This window comes from Ipomoea nil, unplaced genomic scaffold (genome assembly GCF_001879475.1).
Source record: "Ipomoea nil cultivar Tokyo-kokei standard unplaced genomic scaffold, Asagao_1.1 scaffold1026, whole genome shotgun sequence".
Classification (NCBI taxonomy): Eukaryota; Viridiplantae; Streptophyta; class Magnoliopsida; order Solanales; family Convolvulaceae; genus Ipomoea; species Ipomoea nil.
The window spans coordinates 1,519,060-1,541,947 of NW_017617454.1; the positions used below are offsets into that span (position 1 = coordinate 1,519,060).

Genomic DNA, 22,888 nt, shown 5'->3' on the forward strand with positions numbered 1-22,888 from the left:
CTACAAAATTGTATATTTGATTATCTATATAAGTTGGATGCCGGCATATTGGCCTTTTTAGACGGTCAATATATTGTGAGGCTATCCAATTCATTCTATCAACTTTTCACTTCTATGACCAGTTGAGCTGCCCATGCGAATAGAGGCTATGCAATTCATGAAACTATGGATCCTGGTTCATATGTATGTGTTTTGTGTTGTAACTTTTTGTATCTTACGTTATAAAATTATGTACCTATAATAAATTAGTATTGTGTGTTGTGTTGTAAAATTTTGTACCTATAAACACAATTTAAGTAACTAAATCAAATTTGACAAATAAGTAAATATATAAAATGTGTATGAGTCTTGTGTTATGATTTTTTGTGTCTTTGTGTTATGAAATTATGTACCTTATGAGTATGAATTTTGTGCTCAAAATGGTACATTTGTCCCTCCCCTTGAAGGAAGGTCATAGGATCATATCCCGTGGTAGAATATTGACTTTTTGTTATGTGTTATGAAATTTAATATACCAAATATGTATATTGTTGTTATTGTTGTATAATGCTATGCGAACCTTGATTCGTGATATAAATTGTCGAGGCTATGCACCTCATTTACTTTATGCGTGGGCTTTGTTTTGATTGTTGTCATTACTTGGGCCACATTTTCTCTCTTTTGATTTGTGGGTCTTGAACTTATGCTGTTATGCATAGTCTTTGCTGTTTGGCAAATTATGCTCTGGACCCGTGCCCACATTGAATTGTGGACACGGGCCCAAAACGACGTCGTTTTAAAAAAAAAAAACGCGTCATTTAGTTAAAAAAAAATAATTCGTGCGTGTTTTGCCATTAACGGCGTTATTTTTTTTTTTTGATTATGAATGTACAGTTATGCCGTTATGAATGTACAGTTATGCAATTATGAAATTATGAACACAGAGCTCTAACATTATGAACTTACAATTATGAACATATATGGTGATAAAATTATGACCATGGAGCTTTAAAATTGTGAATATAGAACTTCAAAGATTATGAATGTACAGTTATAGAGTTATGAATCTACAATTATGGAGTTATGAATCTACAGTTATGAGATTATGAATCTACAGTTATGGAATTATGAATGTACATTTATTGATCGAATTATGAACAAAGAGCTCTAACATTATGAACTTACAATTATGAACATATAGTGATAAAATTATGAACATAGAGCTCTAAAATTGTGAACATAGAGCTTCGAAAATTATGAATGTACAATTATGGAGTTATGAATGTACAGTTATGACGTTATGAATGTACAGTTATAGAGTTATGAATGTACAGTTATAGAGTTATGAACGTACAGTTATGGAGTTATGAATGTATAGTTATTAACATATAGTAATAAAATTATGAACATATACTTCTATAACAAAGTGATCTGAAATTAAAAAAAAAAAAAAAAAAAAAAAAAAAAAAAAAAAGATAACAGTGTCTAACGGCACTGTTACCCGTGTCCAGCAAGCATGCTGGACACGGGTCCAAGGGATAACGATTGTTGCTGTTTGATGCCAACTTTCTCTTTCTCTCTGGATTATAAGGATCTATCAAATTTGGGCCACAAAATGAACATCATAAAACTGGGTTGTACGTAGTGTAAAGAAACAGAAAACATTGATTCTCAATTGATGATGAATTGATTATAGAACTTGTTAGAGTATGAACTCTATATTTCTATCTTTAATCGGATGTCCATCTCCATGCAACTCTGCCCCTTTTATAAACTAGTGGACCACTTAACATCATATAGCGCATCCTTGCATTAAGAAAATATATGATTAATGTACTCTCATGAAGTATAACTCTATTAGATGCATAAATTTATAGGACATGTTTGTGGACCTTACCACGTCATCAGGGAAGAAAGCCGCCTTTGTGCTTAAGTTTCCATGGGCAAACATATTGCTTTGGTGGGTCTTCGTAAAAGACCAATGATGATGTGGATTGTGGAATATAATGTTCATAAAGAAATGGAAGTCATCCCCTTATGAGTTGGATTGTATGCCACTATGTTTAATTTGAAATTTTGGAGAAGTTGAAAACTTGACGATTAAGATAACGAGAGTAATATTAAAATTACTATATTATTTAATTTGTATTGTTTTTATTATAGTATTGTGTAATTGAAAATTTAAAAATTAATGAAAGTAGTAGATTGTATTACTATGTTCTTAATTAAACTAAATAGCACATTCAAATAGCAATGCGCTTATAGTGATAAGTCGCTTAAATTACTTAATCTCCCAAACTCAACTTGATTTGATTAAGACTACATTTTGAGGATTGGATGGAGTGGTTCATTGCTTTCTAAAATCTCATTTGATAATTATGTGATTAAAGTAATCAACAGTTCAAATCATTCATACGTCTATACTTTTTTACTAAAAGATAATAATTCAATGCAAAAGCTGAATCGCTCTAATATTTCAATCACCTCCTTAATAACTCAAATCGATGTAGTAAATATGGTGGTTCCCACAAATAGGTATAAGCTATGAGGTCGATTTGTAGGTGAATCATTCTCTAGTATGCTTGTTGGTTTAAGTTTTAAGCTCGGGTGATGACGTAAGGTCATAAGGCCCCGAGTTTCTTAGTGGTAGGTCAGAAGTGACAAAAAGTCTCCCCTCATATTCATAAATGCGATATTTATTGGAAAGAGAGAGGAGGCACATGCTGGGCTCCCGACATGTCCAACACATGTCTGCATGTAATAGGCAAGCTTAGGAGTAGCGCCCCATTAGCCACATGTATTAAGATTCATGGGCACCCACTATAATGGGAATGGATTGAGGCCAACAACCCAAGTCCATACCTTCAAGTGGTCATGACTGGGGTGATTGTCCCAACCTGAACTAGTCGGGGTTGGGTCCCTAGTAGCGCAGGGCTACAGTGATTCACAGCCAGCTCCGACATATACTTTAAGTCGAATAGGTCGAGATTGTGATTGGCCTCGATCGAAAATAGTTCTTATCAGTGACTCAATCAGGTATTCTCGAATTCAGTGACTCAATCAGGTATTGTCAAATCGAGTGACTTAATCAGGTATTGTCGACTAAGAATAGTAAATGGTTAAATGCATGTTAAGGTTATTAGCGATTATCTGTGGTTCCTTCCTAAACTAAACCAAATTGAATTATGAATGTTGTGTGTAAAATCAATTTCTTTCCCCAATTGAATTGGATTAATCTCACTAGTAATTTAAAAAAAAAAAAAAAAAACAAACTATATAATACGTTAACGTACTCAGCACTCGGCTTCATTTCCCAAGCTGGAACGAATTCTAATTTCTAAACCCTCCTTCAAAACTCGCCACTCCATCAAAATTCATAACTCTTTGTTGTGTGTCACTCAACATATCTCCATTTTCACTCTTACTTGGCTTCTCTATCTCTCTCATATTGTATCGCGCGCGACAGCGCTCTGCTTTCTAATGCACTGATCGCTCCGTCTATCGCATCGGAGTCATGGCCGAGATCGCCAAGCTTCTCGATGCTCTCTCCTCCGGAGACGATCTGTCTCTGAGGATTCGTTCCGATTCCTCCCTCAGGACAGGCTTCCAGCAACTCCACGCGATCCTCAACAACGCCCTCGAGACGATCGGTGATGGGGAGAGTAAGCTAGGGCTCGAAGCATGGGACCAGTCTCAGATTCAAGCCGTCGCTTCGTTGGCTCTCGCCGTCGTTCACTCCACTCGATCTTCTTCTGGTACGCTCCGAGTCTTCTTAGTAGGATTAAACTCGTGATTCATGTATTTGTATGTTATGTTGATATGCGATATTAGAATTGAGAGCTGAAGATTTCTGTGTTTGCCCGCTCTGTGGTGTCGCAGCTGAGCAAGTGGAACCTATAATTCTGGCCGTTATTCAATTAGCGGTTGAGTTTGCACTGTGTTATCTGGAGAAATCAATCCGTTGCAATGACGATATACTACTCCAGGTATGTACTTGCTGGTTCAGTCACTGTTTTTTATTTGTCTAAATTGATATTGTTCATGATGCTGCATTCCGAAGCTTCATTTCTCTTGCTGCTTTAATGTAATTGTCTGGCAATTTCCTTTTAGCTTTTGTTAGACCACTGGGACTTTGTGACAAGAATCTATGTTCTCTAGCTTCATTGAATGTTGTGCTACATGAAGGTGCATTATCATTTACTCTTGGAAGTTATGACACTTCATTTAAACTATATAGTTGCTATTGTGTTGATTGCATGCGTGTGCTACTTGACAGAGCTTGGAAATTCTAACCATCCTGCAAACAGAACTGTTAAAAAAGGGAAACAATTCATACTTGAAGGGATCTTATTGAAAAATTTTATTTTATTTTTTTGTTTGTATTTTCTACTGCGTCATTTGATTGCATTACCAAAACAGACTAATTTTAATTGGCTGCCGCTGCCACAGAAGTTTGTCAGCACCAAGTTCTGCCCACTTGACAGGCTTAGTTCATAAATCCAGACTTTTTTTGTTATTTCACCAACATGTTCTTGATACTGCATCTGTTTATAGTATTTAGAGTTCCCCAAGTGGTTGGTCCTATCTGATAAATTTATCACAGCAAGCCATCTATATACCAAAAAGCCCTTTAGATACTTTTTAACCTTAGCAGCCTGAAGCAGAACAAAGAGAAGCATTTTAACTAATCTTACAACACCTCGTGGGGATGATCTGTGTACTTAACTTCATTTTGAGTGAAGGGAAATTGGTTATCGGCATCCAGCACACATACTTTTTCAATTCTTATGATCTTATCTTTTTCTTTTTCAGAGTCACATGTTGCAACTGCTGGAAGCAGCACTTATTGATGGGGCAGAGAAAGAGTTGGATCCTTCACAGCCATGCTTTCTAAATAGTCTTGTGGATCTGTTGCCATCAGTTGCTAGAACCGATGAAAGTACTAAGTGGCAGGAGAAACTTAGATGCTTGCTTCAAGGTTTCTCTCAATCCTATTTATTTTTCCATATGCATCTAATTTTCTAACTTCCCTAAATTGAATTTGTTTATTATTTTCTAGGGGGAAGATGCTTAAAGGAAGAGAAGGCTGTTGATCACCTTCTAATCACATTAGCCTCTGATTGGATGCAACCTGACAATTTGAATGCAAGGATAGCTGGGCAGTCTGTTCGGTATGATTTTAACAAGTTGACCACTCTGTCTCAGCACTGGGCTGTTGCTCATCTGGGATGTATTCAGCGTATTGTTTCCATCTGCAAAGAGCTTTTAGAAGTTCCAGATTTGTTTGATGATAAATTGAACTGCACAGATTTGAGGAAGAAATTGTCTTTTTGTGTTAAAGCATTGAAATTACTGGGAGCTCTCTCAAAAGATAATCCATGCGCTGACTTTGATGGCAAATTGTTGAAATCCTTTGCTTCGTTCACTGAAAAGTTGACAGCCTTGTTCAGGATAGGTTTTGAATTTGCAAGCAGCAGCCCTGCTGCTGTTGAGGGTAGTTTTGAGAGTCTCATAATGCATTTGTTGGAAGAGTTCATTCAACTTGCACAGGCAATTTTTTGTAATACTACTGTGTTTCAGAACATCCAAGCATGTATAGCAGCGGCTATTTTGGAAAAATTGGGTCCAGAAATATGGAGGTACAACAATACTGCTGCCAATCCCAAGCCTCCTTTGGCTTACTTCCCTCGAGTTGTTATTTGTCTTTTGAGACTGATTTTAGATGTTAGGGATCGAACATATCAGCTATTTAAGGGTTTAGACATGGAATATAGAGACTCTCAAATGGAGTCTCCATCATGCAAGGTAAATTCAGACAAGGTATTTCTGCTGAAGAAGTACACACTTGAGGAGCTATTCAAAATAATATTCCCCCCTCAAGTTCAATGGGTAGATAATCTGATGCATCTCGTTTCTTTCCTTCACTCTGAAGGTGTCAAATTGAGACCAAAACTGGAAAGGTCATCTTCCACCATAACAAAAGTGTCTTGTACATCTGAATCAGAAAACACTGTTTGCCATGAAGAAGAAGCCCTCTTTGGTGACCTTTTTTCAGAAGGTGGTCGCTCAGTGGGTTCTGCAGATGGATATGATCAACCTACTGTTGCATCTAGTTCTGCTTCCAACTTGAGCAATATGCCGGCTCAAGCTGAAAGTGAACTGCTCACTTTTCTTAAGAATAATGCCTTTGCTCCTGAATGGTGTCATCCTTTGTATGAAGATGGGTGCCAAAAATTCAATAGCAACCACATAAGTATTTTGCTATCTATAATTCATTGCCAAGCCTGTGATTCTGATGAAAAAACTTCTGATGCCTCTAAACTTGGGCATGGACAAATTCATGAACTGTGCATTGAGCTGCTGCATAATCTCCTCTCCTCTCGTGCTTTGTCTGATTCACTTGAAGAATCCCTTGTTGAGAAAATCCTGATGGTTCAGAATGGTGCATTTATGTACAACAACCAAACACTGGCCTTACTTGCCCACACAATTATACGTCGGGTGGATTTGGCAGGTAGTCACTTGAGGTCCAAAGTTTATGAAGGTTTTGTCAATTATATTCGTGACAAGGAAAAAGTGATCTGGTCAGACCATCCTCTGCTTAAGGAGCTTTTGGAGAGTCTTCCTTCTTTGTTTCATGTTGAGATTCTTCTAATGGCATTTCATTTATCATCTGAAGATGAAAAGTCTGCACAGGCAAAATTAGTATTTGATACCCTTAGAGCTATTGGTGCTCCTCCTACTTGTATTGATAGCACACAGTTGTCATGTTGGGCATTACTTGTTTCACGTTTGATCGTGGTCCTCCGTCATATGCTATTTTACCCTCGTGTTTGCCCTTCATTTTTGATTTCAGACTTCAGAACCAAGTTGAGGGAAGCCTCCACAGCAGGGTTACAGGCTTGTGGTGGCTCTTCTAATGTTTCATCTTGGCCTTTGATTTTGTTGGATGGCGTAATGAGTGCTTCAATTAAAGAAGCACCTATCAACAATGCTTTGCGGAATCAACTAATTGATATTGCACCTCTTCCTGCTGCTATATGTAGAGGTGATCCAGCAGTTGAATGTTTTGGTTTGCATTGGGATGAAATATGTTTCTCTTTCTCCTTGATACTAACATTCTGGAAAGGTAGAAAACCAGAAAAGGTGGAGGATCTAGTTCTTGAAAGATATATATTTGTGCTTTGTTGGGATATTCCAATCATGAAATCTACACAAGAGCATCTGCTGCTTTTCTTACGTGGCACAATGGATCCTGACATCTCAAATACTGAGCATTTTGTGTATTTCAGTCAAGCCATTTTGGGTCATACTGGTGAAATCAATGATTGTGCTACTTTTTCTAATAAGTTTTTGTGCTTACTTCATCAGTTGCATGATTCTCTTGTACCAGAGGAAGGTGGGGAACTGGGTTGGGATTTCTTGAGGTGTGGATCTTGGTTGTCATTGTTACTGTCCATGCTCACCACTGGCATCTGGGCTTACTGCAAGAAAAAGTCCATCACATTTGTTGTCCCTATGTGGTCAGAGCATGCACCTCGAGATGCAGAATTTTTGGCTTTAGGTGAAAGCCTTATGTCAAATTTTTTAAGTCCCAATCAAACTGCACAGCTTGTAAATATTATTTCATCTTTGTTGAAGAGATACTTGCAATTTTATCAGAAGGCTTTCCTTTTGACATTTGATAATGGACAACTTTTCACGGGTGGGCTGTCACCACTCTTGCTTTTCACTCATACTGGCTTTGATAAGTGCATGCAAGATGAGATCTTTGAAAAGATGGGATTTAAACAAGGCCAATTGGAGCCTCTTCACGAACTCCTGGCCAAGTTGGGTGTAAGTGTTGACAAAATGTCTTTGGGGATTCGATATAAGGTTTTCTGGCAATCTATGTTGCATGGGTTGCCTTGTCATATTCAAGCCCCTAGTGGAATCCTCCTCTCCTCTATTCTTAGTATCATGGGTATCATGACTGCTCTTGATGGATTGCTGAAAATTGTTGATGCTGGAGAAAATACCTGTTTGGAGACACAGGTTATCCGTCAGATAGTTGAATTGGTATTACGAATCAAGTGTGACAGGGTTTTTGAAGGGATTCATGAGAAGTGTGAAACTATTTATCAAAACCTGACCAAAGACTCTGAGGGATCTGATTATAGCTGTTTATTTGTGATAAAATACATTGAAGAACTTTTAAGGAATGTCAATGAGAGAGAAGTTTGTGATAGTAGTATCCATGAATGCTTGGTTTCCAAGGTTGTAGACATTGTTAACAACCTGAAGAAAGATCCTTCAGGAAGTGGGGTTTTCAGGTTTTTCCTATCTGTGGAGGGTGTCTCTAAGGATCTCTATGGCTCACAACGTAGTGATTTATTGTTCCTGGTTGAGTCACTGGAGAATTGCACCTCTGAAGCTGTCAATATAAAGGTTTTCAACTTTTTTGTTGAGCTCTTATCTGGGGACTTGTGTATTGACATTAAACACAAATTACAGAAGAAATTCCTTGGTATGAGTTTGCTTCACCTGTCAAAATGGCTTGAAAAGAGGCTCCTAGGATCCATGATTGAAGGGTCAAGTGGTGTTACATGTGCAAAAGGAACTTCGGTCTCTTTAAGAGATTCAACCATGAATTTCATTACTTGCATCCTTTCCCCGTCTTCTGAATTTCATTCTGAAGAACTACACAGTCACTTATTTGAAGCTATGCTAATTTCACTTGACAGTGCCTTTATGCTGTTTGATTCCGCTACTGCAAAATGTTATTTCAATTTGGTAGTTCAGCTTTCCAGAGGGGAGAATTCAATCAAGGCACTCCTGCAGCGGATCATAATGCTGATAGAGAAACTGGCTGGTGATGACAATCTGCTTCAGGGGCAGAAATATATTGTTGACTTTCTGGCAACTCTTCTAAGTGATAGCAGCTCTAACAAAGATGTGGTTGATAAATTGTCTGTGAAGTCTGCTCCTGGCCAAAGTTTGGGGGTGGGATCTTCAGCCTCTAGAATCCTAGGTTCCAGGAAGAATGCTGATGCTATGGTCCTTTCTGCCAGTCAAGGTGGGTCAGCATCCCTCGAGTGTGATGCAACTTCTGTGGATGAAGATGAGGATGATGGAACATCTGATGGGGAAATGGGTAGCATTGACAAGGATGAAGAGGAAGATAACAACAGTGAGAGAGCTCTTGCCTCAAAAGTTTGCACGTTTACTTCCAGCGGCAGTAATTTTATGGAACAACATTGGTACTTCTGCTACACGTGTGATCTGACAGTCTCCAAAGGCTGCTGTTCTGTGTGTGCAAAAGTTTGCCATCGTGGTCATCGTGTAGTCTATTCTCGCTCTAGTCGCTTTTTCTGTGACTGTGGAGCAGGAGGTGTACGTGGTAGCAGCTGTCAGTGCTTGAAGCCTCGAAAATTTACTGGCAGTAATAATGCTCCAAATCGTGGTTCTGGCAACTTCCAGTCTTTTTTGCCTTTTACAGGAAGCAGCGATCAAATGCCTGATAGTGATTCAGATGATGAGGGTATTTTTGTGGACTCAGAGAATTCAGTTAGGATACACATTCCAAAAGAGGTCCAAGAGAGGATGCCAATCTTATTGAGTGAACTAGACATTGAATCTCATGTAATGGGACTCTGCTCTTCATTGTTGCCTTCTATTATAAGCAGAAGAGATTCCAACCTGTCAAGAGAGAGAAAAATCAGCTTGGGTGAAGATAAAGTGCTTTGTTACAGTGGAGATATTTTGCAATTGAAGAAAGCCTACAAAAGTGGATCTCTAGACTTGAAGATAAAGACAGATTATTCCAATACCAAGGAGCTGAAATCCCATCTAGCTAGTGGTACTCTTGTTAAATCATTACTCAGTGTCAGTACCCGAGGCCGACTTGCTGTTGGAGAAGGTGACAAGGTAGCTATATTTGATGTTGGGCAGCTTATTGGACAACCCACTGTTGCACCTGTGATGGCTGACAAGGCCAATGTGAAACCCCTTTCTAAGAATGTTGTCCGCTTTGAGATTGTGCATCTCATTTTCAATCCATTAGCAGAGAGTTACCTTGCTGTTGCTGGCTATGAGGACTGCCAGGTTCTTACTGTAAATCATCGAGGTGAAGTGAATGATCGTTTAGCTATTGAACTTGCTCTGCAAGGTGCATATATTAAACGTGTGGACTGGGTTCCTGGATCTCAGGTTCAGCTCATGGTTGTCACCAACAGATTTGTTAAAATATATGATTTATCCCAGGATAACATTAGTCCTATGCACTACTCAACATTGCCTGATGACATGATTGTTGATGCAACCCTTGTCATGGCTTCCCAAGGTAGGATGTATCTTATTGTCCTGTCAGAGCATGGTTGCTTATATAGGTTAGAATTGTCAATGAAAGGAAATGTTGGGGCCAAGCCATTGAAAGAAGTAATGCAAATAGATGGCAGAGACATGCAACCAAAAGGCTCTTCATTATATTTTTCATCAATTCATAGGTTACTTTTTCTGTCATTTCAAGATGGTACCACTTTGGTTGGCCGAGTAAATCCGGATGCAACATCCTTGACTGAGATATCTGCTGTATTGGATAATGAAGCTGACAGCAAACTCCGGCCAGCAGGATTGCACCGTTGGAAAGAGTTATTTGGTGATGGTGCTTTATTTGTATGCTTTTCAAGTTTGAAATCAAATGCTGTCCTTGCTGTTTCCATAGGCGAACATCAAGTCACTGCACAGAACATGCGACATTCAGTGGGCTCTACATCTCCTGTAGTTGGTATTGCTGCTTACAAGCCTTTATCAAAAGACAAAATACATTGTCTTGTTTTGCATGATGATGGAAGCCTTCAGATATACTCACATGTTCCAGCCGGTACAGACACTGGCATTAGTGCAATTACTGATAAGGTTAAAAAGTTGGGCCCTGGTATCCTTAACAGTAAAGCATATGGTGGTGCGAAACCCGAATTCCCACTGGATTTTTTTGAGAAGACCATATGCATTACACAAGATGTCAAACTAAGCAGTGAGGCAATCAAGAATGGTGACTCTGAAGGAGTAAAACAGACACTAGCTTCTGAAGATGGGTTCTTGGAGAGCCCTAGTTCTGGTGGATTTAAGGTAATTTAGCTACTCTTTTTTTTTTTTTTTTTTTTTTTTTTGTTGGAGTTTTTCTATTCACAATCAGTGTACATGTTCGTTTTTTCTTCATTGACATTTTTGGTAAAATTTGATCCAAGTGATGAAACCTAATATGGAAACCTTGATAGGATTCACCTGCAATTCATGGGTCAGTTTTATCTTCTTTTCCTCATTTTCAACCCGGAAGGAGTGTCCTGCTTCTAGTATATGGCAAAAATACACATGGCTGGACTTGTGGTCACTGCCATGAGTATTTGGTACCGTATATAATATATTTACAGTAGAAAGTACATATCATCCACTTAGCCATTTCCCTGCCTCAATGGGTCTTTTGTGTTTCTTTGGGTGTGAGTTGCCCCTAGGTTGATTTGCTGATCTGGCCAGTTCAAATAACTAGTTTTTTGGTCTCCTGAGTGATTTTGATGTTTCTCAGACTACACAAATGAGCTAGTTAGTTCTATAATTCTATAAAGGCAGTGCTGCACTGAACAGCAACATAACGAGGTCATCCTGATCTTCCTGGAAACAGTAACATTGTATATGCATCATCTTTGGAAAGAGGACATGAAGGTAATAAGACAGAGCAGCATAAACTGCAGTTTAGCAATTAGCATGTAGCTCCTTGCATAGTTTAAATTGACAATAGCGAGGAATCATGATCTGAAACTAATTTCCAGGTGTTACCAGTGTGATGCAAAGAGGAGTGCAATATTAGTCAGCAATAAATTTGTTTAATCTAATTCGTTGTTGCCTTTTAGCTAATTTTATTGGCTTATTGCTCTTGATCAAGTACGGTGATGGTGTTTGATAGTCCCTTTTCAGCCTTAGGTGCTCTGTGTCAAAGAAGATAGTGAATTAGATAGTACTTTAGTCACTTTTCGCTTTATTTTTGCATAGATCTGTGCAGCTGGAAATGTATTGGTAAAAGTTTAGTCTCCAGTATTTGTCTACTGGAAAGGTATTGATAAAAGTTTAGTCTCCAATATTTGTCTATTTCAAAGTGCCCTTAGTTGTACTATGATTTTTTCTTTTTTCCTTTTTGATCAAATTATCCTTTAAAGTACTACAAATCTTAATTCCAATCCTCTTATATTTGTTTGTTTGTTTGTATGTTTTTTTTTTTTTTTTATTTTAAACTTCACTGCCCTTTTTAACAATAAGTTGTTTCCTCAGATCACTGTTTCTAATTCAAATTCCGACATTGTGATGGTTGGTCTACGCTTGCATGTGGGTAACACATCAGCAAACCATATACCCTCTGAAGTCACAGTTTTCCAGAGAGTAATAAAATTAGACGAGGGAATGAGGTCTTGGTATGATATTCCGTTCACAGTGGCCGAATCACTGCTTGCTGATGAGGAGTTCACAATTGGTGTTGGACCTACATTCAGTGGATCTGCATTACCACGTATCGATTCATTAGAAGTTTATGGCCAAGCTAAGGATGAATTTGGATGGAAAGAGAAGATGAATGATGTTCTAGACATGGAAGCTCGTATGCTTGGCTCTAGCTCATGGGCTGCTGGATCAGGTAGGAAGTCTCGCGCAACACAGTCTGCTCCTCTTCAGGAACAGGTAATGGCTGATGGCCTCAAGGTTTTATCAAGTATTTATGCATTGTGCCAACCACAAGGGTGCTCAAAAGTTGAGGATGTTAAGCTGGAGCTTAGCAAACTCAAGTGCAAGCAGTTGCTGGAAGCTGTGTTTGAGAGTGACAGAGAACCTTTGTTACAGTCTGCTGCCTGTCGTGTCCTGCGGGCTGTCTTTCCAAAAAGGGAGATCTATCACCAAGTAATTTCTTGATACCACTTTGTTTGGAATGATGGTCACTTTTATTTACTCAATTCACTATTAATACTACTTAAGAAGTTTTCCATAGTTAGTATTCATTTTTTTTTTTCTACTTTTGTTCTTAGGTTAAGGACACAATGCGTCTTACAGGAGTTGTTAAATCTGCTGCGATGCTTTCTTCAAAGCTGGGAATTGGGGGGACTACTGCTGGATGGATTATTGAGGAATTTACTTCGCAGATGTGTGCTGTTTCCAAGATTGCTCTTCGTCGTCGCTCAAACTTGGCTAGCTTCATTGAGATGAATGGTAATTATTTAATTGCAATGTGCTTTGCAGGCTGTGATTTGTATCTCTGGTGAATTATAGTATTACATACTATTTTTGTACAATAAATTGCCTAATTGGTCAACTAGTTCTTGTTTCCAAGATATTGATGTGCAAAGCTCCCTTTATGCTAGAACTAATGATTTGGAGCTTCATTATTTTTCCCAAACAATAAGTTTATTATCTCCTAATGCAGGTTCGGAAGTGGTTGATGGGCTTATGCAAGTTTTGTGGGGAATTTTGTACATAGAGCAGCCCGACACGCAAACTATGAATAATATAGTTGTATCTTCCGTAGAACTGATCTACTGTTATGCTGAGTGTCTAGCATTGCATGGGAAAGATGGAGGCAGAAGTTCTGTTGCACCTGCAGTTTCATTGTTTAAGAAGCTCCTGTTTTCAACCAATGAGGCTGTACAAACATCCAGCAGGTATATAGAGTACCTTGATTTAAAAATTTTCTGCAAACAAGCCTATGATGTTTCCATTTTCATAATCTAACCTGCTTTCTTTGGTTTATTTTCAGTTTGGCTATATCTTCGAGATTGTTACAGGTTCCTTTCCCAAAGCAGACCATGTTAGGTACAGATGATGCTGACAACCCTTCATCTGTTCCAAGTCGAGCTGATCCTTCCACTGCAGCCAGTGGGAATACTCAAGTCATGGTCGAAGAAGATTCCATTACTTCATCAGTCCAATACTGTTGTGATGGCTGTTCCACTGTTCCTATCCTCAGGCGAAGATGGCACTGTACTGTTTGTCCTGATTTTGATTTATGTGAGACATGTTATGAAGTACTTGATGCAGCCAGACTTCCTCCACCACACTCTAGAGATCACCCTATGACAGCAATTCCAATTGAAGTGGAAACATTTGGGGATGGCAATGAAATTCATTTCACTACTGATGATTTAAGTGACTCTGGTCTGTTGCCTGTTGCATCTGATGTTTGTGCGCAGAGTTCTGCTCCATCTATCCATGAGTTGGAACCAAATGAATCTGGAGAGTTTTCAGCGTCACTACTTGACCCTGTAACGATTTCTGCATCGAAAAGGGCTGTTAACTCACTGCTTCTTTCTGAGCTCCTTGAACAACTGAAAGGATGGATGGAAACTACCTCTGGAGTTCAGGCTATTCCTGTTATGCAGCTTTTCTACAGATTGGCATCTGCTGTGGGTGGACCGTTTGCTGACGGTTCAGAGCCTGAAAGTATAGATTTGGAGAAATTAATAAAATGGTTTTTGGAGGAGATAAATATCAGCAAACCTCTTGCAGCCAAAAACAGGATACCTTTTGGAGAAGTTACGATTCTAGTATTTATGTTTTTCACTTTAATGTTGCGAAACTGGCACCAGCCAGGAAGTGATGGCTCTGCTACTAAATCTGGGAGTACAACTGAATCACAAGACAAAAGTGTGTCACAAGTTTTGGCTTCTACATCAATGCCTGCCTCATCAACATTGGATGGGCAAGAGAAAAATGATTTCATTTCTCATCTCCTTCGAGCTTGTGGAACCCTTAGGCATCAACCATTTGTTAATTATTTGATGGATATTCTGCAGCAGCTGGTCAGTGTTTTTAAGTCACCATCTGTTAACACTGATGCATCTTATGGTCTGAATGCTGCTTCTGGATGCGGTGCATTATTAATAATACGGAGAGAGGTACCAGCGGGTAATTTCTCACCATTCTTTTCTGACTCCTATGCCAAATCACATCGTGCAGATATATTTGCAGACTACCATAGACTCTTGCTGGAAAATACTTTCCGACTTCTTTACAGTATGATACGACCAGAAAAGCATGAGAAGGGTGGGGAGAAAGAGAAGTTCCACAAAGTGTCTCTGAGCAAGGATTTGAAGCTGGATGGATATCAGGATGTCCTCTGCAGCTACATCAATAATCCTCATACAACTTTTGTTAGAAGGTATGCAAGGAGGCTTTTCTTGCATCTATGTGGTAGTAAGACACACTACTACAGTGTTAGAGACTCTTGGCAGTTCTCGAACGATTTGAAGAAGCTCTATAAGCATGTAAACAAATCTGGTGGCTTTGAAAGTACTATCTCATATGAGAGGAATGCCAAGATAGTTAAGTCCCTATCCACCATGGCTGAAGTTGCTTTATCTCGACCTCGAAACTGGCAGAAGTACTGTTTAAGGCATGCTGATGTTCTACCTTTCCTTGTGAATGTGGTTTTCTATTTTGGGGAGGAATGTGTAATTCAGACATTAAAACTTCTGAATTTGGCCTTCTATACTGGAAAGGATAATAATCACACTTCGCAAAAAACTGAAGGAGGGGATATAGGTGGAGCTGCAAGCAAGACAGGTGTACAACCACTTGAATCTAAGAAGAAGAAGAAGGGAGAAGATAGTGAGTCCAGTTCTGAAAAAACTCACTTTGATATGGAAGCAGTGGTGGATGTCCTTGTTGGCAAGGGTGGTGATATATTGAGGCAGTTTATTGACTGTTTTTTATTGGAATGGAATTCAAGCTCTGTGCGTATGGAAGCCAAATGTGTCTTGTTTGGTATCTGGCATCATGGAGATCAGTCTTTCAAAGAGGCATTGTTAACAGCACTTCTGCAGAAAATAAAATTTTTGCCCATGTATGGACAGAACATCACTGAATATACTGAACTTCTCACCTTCTTGTTGGGGAAGGTACCGGAGAACAGTTCAAAGCAACAATGTGCTGAAATTGTTGACAAATGCTTGACCAATGATGTAATTAGGTGTATATTTGACACACTTCACTCCCAAAATGAGCTGTTGGCTAATCATCCTAATTCGCGAATATACAACACTTTAAGTGGTCTGGTGGAATTTGATGGTTACTATCTTGAGAGTGAGCCTTGTGTTGCCTGCAGCTCCCCTGAGGTGCCGTATAGCAGGATGAAACTAGAAAGCTTGAAATCCGAAACGAAGTTCACTGACAATCGGATCATAGTGAAATGTACTGGTAGCTATACAATTCAGAGTGTGATCATGAATGTCCATGACGCTCGCAAGTCCAAGTCAGTGAAAGTCCTGAACCTTTATTACAACAACAGGCCTGTGGCTGACCTTTCAGAGTTGAAAAATAATTGGTCATTGTGGAAGCGTGCAAAGAGCTGTCATCTTGCCTTTAATCAGACAGAGCTAAAAGTGGATTTTCCAATACCAATCACTGCATGTAATTTCATGATTGAGCTGGACTCTTTCTATGAAAATCTTCAAGCTTTATCCCTTGAGCCTCTGCAGTGTCCTCGTTGCAGTCGACCTGTTACTGAAAAGCATGGTATTTGCAGTAATTGTCATGAGAATGCATATCAGTGCAGACAGTGCCGTAATATCAATTATGAAAATCTTGATTCATTTTTATGCAATGAATGTGGATACAGCAAATATGGTAGATTTGAATTCAATTTTATGGCAAAGCCAAGTTTCACTTTTGATAGCATGGAAAATGATGAAGATATGAAGAGGGGCTTGGCAGCAATAGAGGCGGAATCTGAAAATGCTCATAGGAGGTATCAGCAGCTCTTAGGTTTCAAGAAACCTTTGCACAAGATAGTATCAAGTATTGGCGAGAATGAGATGGACTCGCAACAGAAGGATTCTGTTCAGCAAATGATGGTCTCTTTACCTGGACCTTCCTGTAAGATAAACCGTAAAATTGCTCTTCTTGGTGTCTTGTATGGTGAGAAATGCAAAGCAGCATTTGATTCTGTGAGCAAAAGTGTTCAGACTTTACAAGGTTTGCGGCGGGTTTTAATGAACTACTTGCATCAAAAACAATCTGGGAATGCTACTGCAACCTCCAGATTTGTTGTTTCAAGGTCACCAAACAGTTGCTATGGATGTGCTTCTACTTTTGTCACTCAATGTGTGGAAATACTACAGGTACTATCAAAGCACCCAACATCCAAGAAGCAACTTGTTGCAGCAGGTATTTTGTCAGAGCTCTTTGAAAATAACATTCATCAGGGCCCTAAAACAGCTCGTGTCCAAGCAAGGGCTGCCCTTTGTGCCTTCTCAGAAGGTGATGTGAATGCAGTAGCTGAGTTGAACACACTAATGCAGAAAAAGGTCATGTACTGTCTTGAGCATCATCGTTCCATTGACATTGCTTTGGCCACAAGAGAAGAGTTGTCACTATTATCTGATGTGTGTTCTTTGGCAGATGAATTTTGGGAATCAAGACTGAGAGTTGTCTTCCAGTTATTATTTTCTTCTATAAAAATAGGGGCTAAACATCCTGCTATATCTGAGCATGTTATTCTTCCATGCCTACGGATTATATCCCAGGCATGCACTCCTCCAAAGCCTGATGCAGCTGAGAAAGAGCATGGGATAGGAAAACCTGCTCAGGGTACACAAGTGAAAGAAGAAAACAGTGGAAATGTTTCTGGATCTAGTAGCCTTGTCAATGGAAGCAAACTTGTAACAGAATCATCTGAGAAGAGTTGGAGTAATTCTCAAAAAATGCAAGATATACAGTTGCTAAGTTATTCGGAATGGGAAAAAGGTGCTTCGTATCTTGATTTTGTAAGGCGGCAATATAAGGTGTCTCAGGCAGCAAAAGGCAGTCAAAGATCTCGATCTCAATCTCAAAGGCAGGATTACTTGGCCTTGAAGTATGCTCTAAGATGGAAACGATGTGCTTGTAAATCAGCTCGAAGTGATATGTCATCTTTTGAGCTTGGTTCCTGGGTTTCAGAACTTATATTGAGTGCATGTTCACAGTCTATAAGGTCTGAAATGTGCATGCTGATTAGTTTGCTGTGTGGCCAAAGTTCAATGAGACGGTATCGCTTGCTGAACCTGCTTATGTCTCTGCTCCCAGCAACTCTTTCTGCTGGTGAAAATGCTGCTGAATATTTTGAATTACTTTTTAAGATGATAGACTCAGAAGATGCTTGCCTTTTCTTGACTGTTCGTGGATGTTTGAAAACAATATGCAAGTTGATAACCCAAGAACTGAGTAATGTTGAATCCTTAGAGAGGAGTTTGCATGTTGACATATCACAGGGCTTCATTCTTCACAAGCTTATAGAGCTCCTTGGCAAATTTTTGGATGTTCCTAATATCAGATCCAGGTATGTGCTTTTGAGTTTTGCTGTCTTGACTGTAAACTTCTCCTTGTTTTGCTAATAATTTTATTACATATTTACATGGCAGATTTATGAGAGATCATTTATTGTCTGAGGTCCTTGAAGCTTTAATTGTCATTAGAGGGTTGGTTGTGCAGAAGACAAAGCTGATTAATGACTGTAATAAACTTCTGAAAGATCTTTTAGATAGTCTTCTGCTTGAGAGTAACGAAAATAAACGTCAGTTCATTCAAGCATGCATCTCTGGTCTTCAAATTCATGGAGATGAGAGTAAAGGAAGAACTTCTATGGTATGTGGTCAATAGTTGTTACTTCAACTGCTTACCTTGTAGTAGATTGCTTATACTAATAAAATCTATCTCTAAATACTTATGCCAACTCCTCTCCTACATTCTATAAATGATCACAGTCAACTTCAGGAATGTGTGACAATATATTCTCATTGCATTTCCAGTTTATATTGGAGCAGCTCTGCAACTTGATCAGCCCATCAAAACCGGAACCTACTTATCACTTGATCTTGAACAAGGCACATACACAAGAAGAATTTATCAGGGGATCGATGACCAAAAATCCTTATTCGAGTACTGAGATTGGCCCCCTGATGCGTGATGTTAAAAACAAGATTTGCCAACAGTTGGATCTCTTGGGTCTTATTGAAGATGACTATGGCATGGAGCTGCTAGTAGCTGGAAATATAATATCTCTTGATTTGAGCATTGCCCAAGTTTATGAGCTAGTGTGGAAGAAGTCCAGCAGTCAGTCTTCAAACACAGTAGCTGGGACAACATTGATTTCTTCTACTGCTGCTGCATCTGCCAGAGATTGTCCTCCAATGACAGTGACTTACCGGTTACAGGTTTGCTATCTCTCTTTTTAACTTGTATTGCTTCAAAAGTGTATTTTTAAACGGTGGAACTTTCTTTTATTTAGTTCTCCCGTGAGAATGTGTTTAATGATCATTTAAAGCTAATATTTATTGGGAAAACAGAAGTTTATTAAAGGTAATGATTTTCTTTCATGTTCTCTCTAGGGTCTAGATGGTGAAGCCACTGAACCCATGATTAAAGAACTGGATGAAGACAGAGAGGAAACCCAGGATCCAGAGGTAGAGTTTGCCATAGCTGGTGCAGTCCGGGAATGTGGTGGACTTGAAATCCTTTTAGGGATGGTCCAGGTACCTGTTACCTTAATTTCATAAATAACTTTTTTTCCATTATTATGCCATGGAATACACACGGAGCCTTGTCAAATTTGTAAATGAAGACAAACTTGATTTGTGTCTGGTTTTATGAATTGTTCATTGTGAGATTGATTTTCACTGACTGTTGTATTCCTAATCCCTTTTCCCATTGGTTTTATGACAATTGGTGCAGCGTTTGCAAGATGATTTCAAGTCTAACCAAGAGCAGCTAGTTGCAGTTCTTAATCTACTCATGCTATGCTGCAAGATAAGAGAAAACAGAAAAGCACTGCTAAGGCTGGGAGCTTTGGGATTACTACTTGAAACAGCACGGCGTGCTTTCCTTGTGGATGCCATGGAGTCAGCTGAGGGCATCCTATTGATTGTGGAGAGTTTAACATTAGAAGCAAATGAAAGTGATGGCATTAGCATTACTCCAGGCGTCCTTACAGTTTCAAGTGAAGAAAGAGGTGGCGGTGAACAGGCCAAAAAAATAGTTCTCCTATTCCTGGAGAGATTATCTCATCCATCTGGACTTAAAAAATCAAACAAACAGCAAAGGAACACAGAGATGGTTGCAAGAATTTTGCCTTATTTGACCTATGGAGAACCTGCAGCAATGGAAGTGCTTATCCAGCATTTTGAACCATTTTTACAGAATTGGATTGAATTTGATAGGCTGCAAAGGCTTTATGAAGACAATGAAAAGGATGATAGTATTGCTCAGCAAGCTTCCAAACAGAAATTTACGCTGGAAAATTTTGTAAGAGTTTCAGAATCACTCAAAACAAGTTCCTGTGGGGAAAGGCTGAAAGATATCATATTGGAGAAGGGGATTACTGGAGCTGCTGTTAGACATCTAAAAGAGAGCTTTCCAATTACTGGACAGGTGGGCTTTAAATCTACTGCAGAGTGGGCTGTTGGCTTAAAACTGCCATCTGTTCCACTTATATTGTCCATGCTAAGGGGTTTGTCAATGGGACATTTGGCAACTCAGAGATGTATTGATGAAGGGGGAATTTTACATTTGCTCCATGCTTTGGAGGGTGTGGCTGGTGAAAATGAGATTGGTGCAAGGGCTGAAAACTTGTTGGACACGCTTTCTGATAAAGAGGGAAAAGGGGATGGCTTCTTGGCTGAGAAGGTTTGTCAGTTAAGACATGCAACACGAGATGAGATGAGGCGTCGTGCTCTAAAGAAGAGGGAACAGTTACTTAAGGTTTCTTGCCAAACTCATGCTTTTGAATTCCTTTCCAATCATGTTTTCCTGCTCCTACATGCATCCCTATATTTAGTATTTCTTTTGGTAAATAAGGCCTAGCATTTTATTGTTGACCCAGGACTTAAATTAATATTTTAAAACAAGCACACAGTCCATGTACTTGTTACTTTATACGGAGTATTTGTTTAGAAGATGACAGTTATCTGTTGTTAAACTGGTGACTGAGTAGTCACTCTTCTGGGAGAAACTAGTGGTGATTATAACAATTGTGAATGAGGTACTTGATGAGTTACTTTATATTTGTTTAGAAGATTACAGTCATTTGTTGGTAAACCGGTGACCGAGTAGTCATTCTACTGGGAGAAACTAGTGGTGCTTATAAGTTATAAAAATTGTAGATGAGGTACTTAGAACTATAAACAGCTCTGATGCTTAATCTGAAACCTTATTTTATTATTTAGGGACTTGGGATGCGACAAGAACTGGCTTCAGATGGTGGTGAGCGAATTGTGGTTGCTCAACCAGTCTTGGAAGGCTTAGAAGATGTGGAGGAAGAGGAGGATGGGTTAGCTTGCATGGTGTGCCGTGAAGGGTACCGCTTGCGTCCTACTGACTTACTGGGTGTTTACACATATAGTAAAAGGGTGAACCTTGGTGTTGGAACTTCATCAAATGCTCGTGGAGACTGTGTTTACACAACGGTTAGCCATTTTAACATTATACACTTCCAATGCCATCAGGAAGCTAAAAGAGCAGATGCTGCACTAAAGAATCCGAAAAAGGAGTGGGATGGCGCAGCACTTAGAAACAATGAGACCCTTTGCAACAATCTTTTCCCATTAAGGGGGGCATCAGTCCCAATTGGGCAGTATATACGTTATGTGGACCAGTACTGGGAATACCTCAATATTCTGGGGCGTGCTGATGGAAGTCGGCTCCGACTCTTAACCTATGACATTGTTCTGGTAAGCCACTAAGCCATCATAGTTCCTTCATCATTGCACTGTTTCACCCCTTGCCATAGGTAAGGTCTCAAATGATTGTTGCCTGATGCTTTTCCAATTATCCTTGCAGATGCTTGCTCGATTTGCAACGGGTGCTTCATTTAGTACAGATAGCAGAGGTGGGGGAAAGGAAAGTAATGCTCGGTTTTTGCCTTTCATGATACAAATGGCTCGTCACCTTTTGGACCACGATTCTTCTCAGCGGCATACCATGGCCAAGTCTATCTCAACTTATTTGGCTTCTCCAACTTCAGAATCCAAAAGCCCTACAACATCTGGAACTCCACCTTCTGCTGCTGCTGCTGGAACAGAAGAAACTGTCCAGTTCATGATGGTTAGCTCGCTTCTTTCAGAATCGTATGAATCATGGTTGCAGCATCGTTTTGCCTTCTTGCAGCGTGGAATATACCATGCATATATGCAGCGCACTCATGGTCGCTCCATGCAGCGTTTCTCACCTAATCTCTCTGGTAGTACAAGTGGAAGTTCTAGTGAAACTAGTGGATCAAACGACTTGCTGTCAATCATCCAACCAATGCTTGTATATACCGGTTTGATTGAACAACTACAGTGTTTCTTCAAGGTAAAGAAATCATCCAGTACAGCCACAACCCAAACCCAGGGAACCTCCAAAGACATGGAGGGGGAGGATGAGAGCAAAAAGTTGGAAGCTTGGGAGATGGTGATGAAAGAGAGACTCTTAAATGTAAAGGAGATGGTGGGCTTCTCCAAGGAATTGTTGTCATGGCTTGACGACATGATTTCTGCTGCAGATTTACAGGAAGCATTCGACATCCTCGGTGTTCTGAGTGACGTGCTTTCTGGTGGTGTCACAAGCTGTGAGGATTTTGTGCGTGCTGCAATTGATTCTGGTAAAAACTGAGTACTCCTTTCTGTTGATTTTTCCCTCAACTTTTCTTGGCGAGTACTGCTTTCTGTGAGTACATTCACATTCACTATAAGAGTCAACTGTAACCATAATTGCATAATGGTATATACTTTTTTTGAAATGCCTATAAATGTTCGAGTTTTCACAACCTCCATGTGATTCCTTGACCTCTTCTCTGCCATTTTTATCTCTCAAATAAAACGAAAGACGGTTTGGGAACGGGAATCAATTTTTTTTCTTCTAAGTTTTATTGTGAGATCAACATTTT

The 22,888-nt window shown here is 39.4% G+C and overlaps 1 protein-coding gene across 1 annotated transcript; it reads left to right on the plus strand.

Moving 5' to 3' along the window:
• The first annotated feature begins 3,297 nt into the window (after positions 1-3,297).
• Positions 3,298-22,770, plus strand: LOC109180310 (auxin transport protein BIG). Its single transcript, XM_019329813.1, has 14 exons — positions 3,298-3,734; positions 3,859-3,965; positions 4,792-4,957; positions 5,039-11,088; positions 12,283-12,900; positions 13,026-13,206; positions 13,421-13,655; positions 13,751-18,307; positions 18,390-18,612; positions 18,777-19,181; positions 19,356-19,499; positions 19,699-20,724; positions 21,189-21,692; positions 21,802-22,770. The coding sequence occupies exons 1-14, from the start codon at positions 3,494-3,496 to the stop codon at positions 22,612-22,614; spliced, it is 15,270 nt and encodes a 5,089-aa protein (XP_019185358.1). The 5' UTR covers positions 3,298-3,493; the 3' UTR covers positions 22,615-22,770.
• The last annotated feature ends 118 nt before the right edge of the window (positions 22,771-22,888 follow it).